Raw genomic sequence first — 5,969 nt, 5'->3', positions numbered from 1 at the left:
ACTCTTAGTGCCTTAACACATACTATGGTATATTTCCTCTCACCGTCCGCTCACATTTTCAAAGTGCAGTGCAAAAATAAAGCACTCACATGTTTCATATTTAGCATTTTGCCACATCTGGACCCCACAAACATAAAGAGAACACACCATCGGGCAGAAAGCRAAACCCCTTTCCTCTTGGGTTAAACAAGCAAAAATAAAACCAAGCATCTCTCAAGCAGCTGAGAATATATGTTTTCTGCTTCTACTGAGAGAACATTCTGCTCTCCACTGTTTTGTATTAAAACTGGCTGCAAAGACAACAAATGCATCAGGATGAGATAACATAGAACACCRGAGACAAATCGTGTGAAATCCTTTGGTATGTTTTGTCTGGGTCCAACATATCCTGTTTTCAGGCACTCCGAAGCCCTTTTTCCCCCACAAATCTTGCACTAACTTGCTTTGTAGCCACTGAGCTGGTCGACTATGAGGTTTGAGTGAACCTACGTAAAAGATAAATGAATAAAATAAGACGAAAAGYAATCTTATACACTGAAGAGTCCTGGGGCATTCAAAATGGAAAACATTGCTCTGGTAAATGTTCAGACATGAAAATGTCAGGCTCTGCTCACTTCTGAACTTAAATACAAAACAGACCATGTTTGTTAGAAATGAATGCYGTCTAACTCGTGCGCTGGCAGGCACAAAATCAACTTAGACACAACAGTATTAGGTAAAATGTCCTACTTCTTTATAGCATAATTCATAAGCCTCGGACGTTATTACATAAAGCATATTGTAATGAATAATCACATCCAACGGCTAGAGAAGTTATTTTTATCCAAAATGATGATGATATGGTGATGATGTAACTATATGAATATTTACTTTGTCTAAAGYTAAGGCACAATAGCAGGCTTCTTAATAGGACTGTCATTTATCAACCAGAAACATTTATCTATTGTCAATTTTACAAAGAAACTGGAATTTATCACTTTAAACACAAGCATATTGAGCTTTAAGACCATATTCCTATTCCACAAAGCGTGTTTTGTACGTCATGTTTGATTAATGATTTCCATTCWTTTTTTTTTCTCCAGTTGCAGAAATGTTCAATAATYAAYACAAATCTAGGCCATGTCAGTAGATCTGAGCTCAAAAAAGAGARAGAAAATTGTGGATTTCCAAAKGCAATAGGAACAAACAAACAAAAGTACAAAAGTAAACTAAACTAACTAAAGTTCCTCCTTTCTGGATTATTTTTAGTGACTGAACTCAGGATTCCTGAGAATCACTGTTTACTTAAAGCCATGTAATTTATTTGATCTGTGTCGCCACTGAATTAGACCATTTAAACACACCAAGCAACAAGGTCATGACCTGCATGTAAGGCAATTTAACAAGTGCTGTCGATTTCTCACCAGAAAACCTGACGGGATTATCAGTTTTTTAGTCTTTCAAAACATATAACAGTCATACACTAAAATCTAGAACTGCATTTAAAGGAAGGAACTCTGAACGTTTAGTGCTACAAGTAGTGCAGAAACTTTCCACACTGGAGTGTGTGTCCTGGGATTTCTCAGTGGGAGAGCAGGGATTCACACATTTGAACAGTGGTTATGCTGAAGTAATGGTTTTGGCCTTCTGAAAGGGGGGTTGTGTCTGTTTTGGATAAGCTGGAGGAACTCTGCTGCACATGCTGAAGAAAGTGTGTGACATCTTTACGGCCCGGAGGAGTTCTGTACAATACAGCCCTGAACAGTTGGTTTTATTTTGCTGTTCTTTTATGTTTGGTCGGTATGCTGTTAAAATGGGAGAAAGAAAGGTTTTTCATCTTTTGTCTTTGGTTTCTATTTTTTTTGTGTGTGTTATGATGAGAAACTGTACATGGTCTAATGTGTTTTTGTAACCGTTGCAAATTGACTGAAATACGAAGATATTATGTAAATTATGACGTTTTCTAGWCGCACCTTTTTCCACCGCCAAATAATTTGTACGCTGGGACTGCCAACTTGGTCCATGGCTTCACATGTCACAGGTGGAACTAATTATTTGATCAGTTTTGTACTAAAACACTAACATTTTGGATAGAKGAGGTCTTGACCATGAATCTGTCCCACTTTACATGTGTCTAAAATAGTTTACTTGAGACTGTAACTGGACTTACACTGATGAATAGCAATGAAAAGTGTGCTTACGAAAATCCCAACACACCGAGAACACATTCATTGTGAACCGCTCATGCTGAATCCCAACTCTGTGACATATTTGAGAAAAGACAGCACAGAATGAGATCACTGTATGTGACGCCTGCATTCGTACTAGGCAGACACTGTGTTTGGTCTGAATGCCGAAGCTTTGCAGATGAACCATTCAACACTTTCATTGTTTTGGTGAAACTGATGACTGATGACAGTAGTTGCACTCAGTGCTAGAATGATAAACAAAATGTCTAACTAGACAGAGGTGCAGACATTTACTGCTAAATGAAGTTCAACARATAAATATAGATCTTTCAACATCACTGGGAATCAACAGAAAAGGGAGTAGGGGRTGTCTCATTGTTGTTGTGAAAAAAGAGGGACCCATTACTGCAATCTGAAACAGATTGAGGGCCTTAATTGTGCACTACATTTGATGTCTCAATATTGGCTGAAAATGCTGACTCACATTCTCTGTAATCAGTTTCATAAACATATTTTRAGCAGGTACATAGCACCCTCATCTCAGAAAATGTTTCACTAAAGGATGTAGGTCTTAAAATGATCCTTTCTTTGAACCCCTCTCCCCCACCAAAAAAAACAATAGAAATTAACCTATACAATTAAAATACACAAAGAAAGATCACTGTATTGGCTTGAAAAGGTTTTCATGACATTTAGACCTTTTGACATTTTAATCGTAAACACACACTTAAGTGTATTTTACTAAGATTTTATGGAAGAGACTAAAACAAAGTTTTCCATAATTGTGAAAATGTTGCTTGATTTTAACACAAATTTGAGAAATGTGGAATTATGTATTCAAACCATATTTGTGTACCTCTTCATCAAAACCATTTAAAACGAATGCTGTCAAAGTTATTGAATAGAGCTCACCTTTGCTCCAAAGCAGTAGATGAAAACATGACTAATTTGAATGATTTTCTTTTTTCCTATTTTTGAGACATTTTAAAAGTTCCCTCAATATTCTTATGCCAGTCMAGCWAGAAAGTCAAAAAATTGGTTAGTGATCATTGTTATGTMACACGTGATAAGGTAAAACAACTTGGGAAGCATAAAAACTCTTGGAAGGCACTGTGGGTAGATGAGGAGAAACAGGAAAGGAAACAGGTAAATACTAAGAGATCATTCTTACCCAACACGATGACCACAGTTTTGAGCAGAGACATCATTGTATCTCGGTTGCGCCGTGGCCCAGAGCTGTGTCGCGACATCCTCATGGTCCTCTGTCGCACATAGACAAAAATGTGGGCRTAAAGCGTCACCATCACGACAAACGTCACCAGGTTAAACACCGCCCAGAAGATCAAGTAGGAGTTGCTGTAAAGCGGTGCCATACTGGAGCAACTTTGCAGGGCGCAGATACAGTTCCAGCCCAAACTGGGGATTGCCCCCATCAATATGGACAGAGTCCAGATTATAACGATCACCACCACTACACGTCGGTTGCTCATACGCGTATGTAGCTGCATGCGGAAGACAGTGATGTGACGCTCTATGGCGATGGCCAGCAGGTTGGCCACCGAAGCTGTAAGACTGGTGTCGATCAAGCCTTGACGCAACAACCATGTTGAAACACTCAGCCACCTCGTGTTTGGTCCTGTGTTGAACATTAAGTACAAGTAGGCCAGTCCAGCAAAAAAGTCAGCAGCCGCTAGGTTGGCCATCAGGTAGTAGATTGGGAAGTGGAATCTCCTGTTGACGTAGATGGCGACCATTACCAGAAGGTTGGCGAGCATGATGAAGATGCACACAGTGACGCCCAGCCCCATCACCAGCCTGCTCACGGTGTTCCAGTTGGTAGCCAGGTCCTTTGCACTGCGGTTGTAGAAGAAGGCAATGGTCTCGTTGTAGTGGCACTGCTCTTCGTCCATGGTGGTGGCGATCGTTGCTGAAAGGATAAAAATAAAAGAGGTTAATTGAGATTTGATTAAAATAGGTAATGTTTTTATATTTCAACATTTGAAATCKACAAAAAGAGAAAAGTTTTCATTCACTTTAGTATGAAGCAGAGTTTCTTTTTTTGTGTTTTACTTAGCAATAAATACATATTGTCTTCATCAAGCAAGTCAAGTTTTGTCACMYTGGGAATCCCCCAGAGGAGCTGGCCCAAATGCCTGGGCAGAGGGAAGTCTGGGTCTCCCTGCTCAGGCTGCGACCAAACCCCAGATAAGTGGATGACAATGAATCGATGGATGGATTTCAATTTCGATTAAGCAAATGGGCACTATCCTAATTCAGACTAGTATTTAGATAATGGCGAATGATAGGTGGGCTAAGTTCATTGCAGATTTTTGGCATCTTGGAAAAATAGTTCAGTGACACGCCTTGATTTAGCATAAATCCAGAGTAGTTAGTCATTGATGATAATGACTAGTTTGAGCAGGGCTACCTATATAACACTAGAAACCAGTCTCCTACTAGTGACAAAGTAATTTAGCATCTCAATTTCTGAGTCTGTACTTGTCTGGTACTAATTTACCAGAATAATCTTGTGAATCTCCCTTTATCCCATTAATTTCAGTCCATGTTTATCATATGGTTAAAAAGTGCATTCAGTCAAAATATTTTAAATCAGGTAATAGCTGTCAAAATGTCTCCGTTTTCCTCTGAGTAAACTTCTATCCTTTCTTAAACTATGATTTTGTCTCTTTTCAGGAAAAKACATTCCTTCTTCATTAGGTACCGTTTTATGTATATATTGGTAAGCAAGACCTTAAGCATGGAAAAATAAAATCCTTCTGGCATTACAGTCAGTTTACTTGCTTGCTGTTTATGTGAGCGAGTGTGGGTGTGTGTGTGTGGTACCCTGACTGCTTCACATGTGGAAAACAGCTACCATTAAGTCAGAAGCAGTAGCTTTATAAGAGCAAGGCGTCTGAAATGATTGTCTAAGACAAAACGGCTGCTGTCTGCAAGTCAAAGTATACAACGAAGCTGCACAAGACTGGTGTGTTTCTGTGCATGCATGCATCCCCACTATGTGTGACAAGCCATAAATTTGTGGCTTCGTGCGTGTGTGTGTGTGTTTGAACTGTGTCAATAAACTTTAGTGTAAAATTGAGCTAGAAATGTTTTTCTCATCAAGTCTAAGACTGTGAGCATCTATCCTTGTAAGATGCTTCTCAGGAYCCCAAGGAAACTAAGCAGAACCAGGAGCCTAATGCTTAGTGTCARCTCACGCATGCAAACAAACACAGCACGCAGAAACGTGTGTGTGCCGGTGTAAAAAGCTCCAGCCCTACACAGACGTAGGCTGCTCTCTCWCACACACCCCAGACCGGATCCAGGACCTCAGGGCTGGAAGAGGGTTGGTTTGTTTGTGTGTAAATTAGACAGACAAAGAGCGCAGCAGCGAGGACAGCATTGCAAAAAATGAAGGGGAATAGAAAAGCAAGATAAGAAGATTAGATTTAAAGGTTTTTGGTTCAAAGGCCAGTGTTTGTATTTAAGCATAAGTTTCCTTTAGATGGATATGAAAATCTACAAAGGCTGCATTGCTTGCTGTTATAAAATGAAAACAAGTAAGCATTACAAAAACAACAGGGAACACAAGCTGAAGTGTGCCGATAACTATCCTTAACCTTAGGTGCAAATGTCATTTGTAGGAAATGTTTTGAAGGAGAATTGTCACATAGTTCAGAAAAGTKACTTTAATCYACAATGGAGGTCACGACCTCTTCCTCAGGGGTCAGTGCTGCATAAACAAAATCTGATACAGTTTGAAATCCGCGCTGCATGAGCTATAAACTTCCTCAGCATATT

At 39.5% G+C, this 5,969-nt stretch overlaps 1 protein-coding gene across 1 annotated transcript in view; it reads right to left on the bottom strand.

Moving 5' to 3' along the window:
• The window catches only part of lpar1 (lysophosphatidic acid receptor 1), a 37,368-nt gene that overhangs the window by 9,993 nt on the left and 21,406 nt on the right, over positions 1 to 5,969 (bottom strand). The window contains exon 2 of the mRNA XM_008424688.2: positions 3,340 to 4,095. Within this exon, the coding sequence (XP_008422910.1) occupies positions 3,340 to 4,078 (739 nt within the window). The 5' untranslated portion in view covers positions 4,079 to 4,095. The remainder of the gene's footprint in view (positions 1 to 3,339; positions 4,096 to 5,969) is intronic.

This window comes from Poecilia reticulata, linkage group LG12 (assembly GCF_000633615.1).
Source record: "Poecilia reticulata strain Guanapo linkage group LG12, Guppy_female_1.0+MT, whole genome shotgun sequence".
NCBI lineage: Eukaryota > Metazoa > Chordata > Actinopteri > Cyprinodontiformes > Poeciliidae > Poecilia > Poecilia reticulata.
This window is presented reverse-complemented; position numbering and strand designations above follow the sequence as displayed.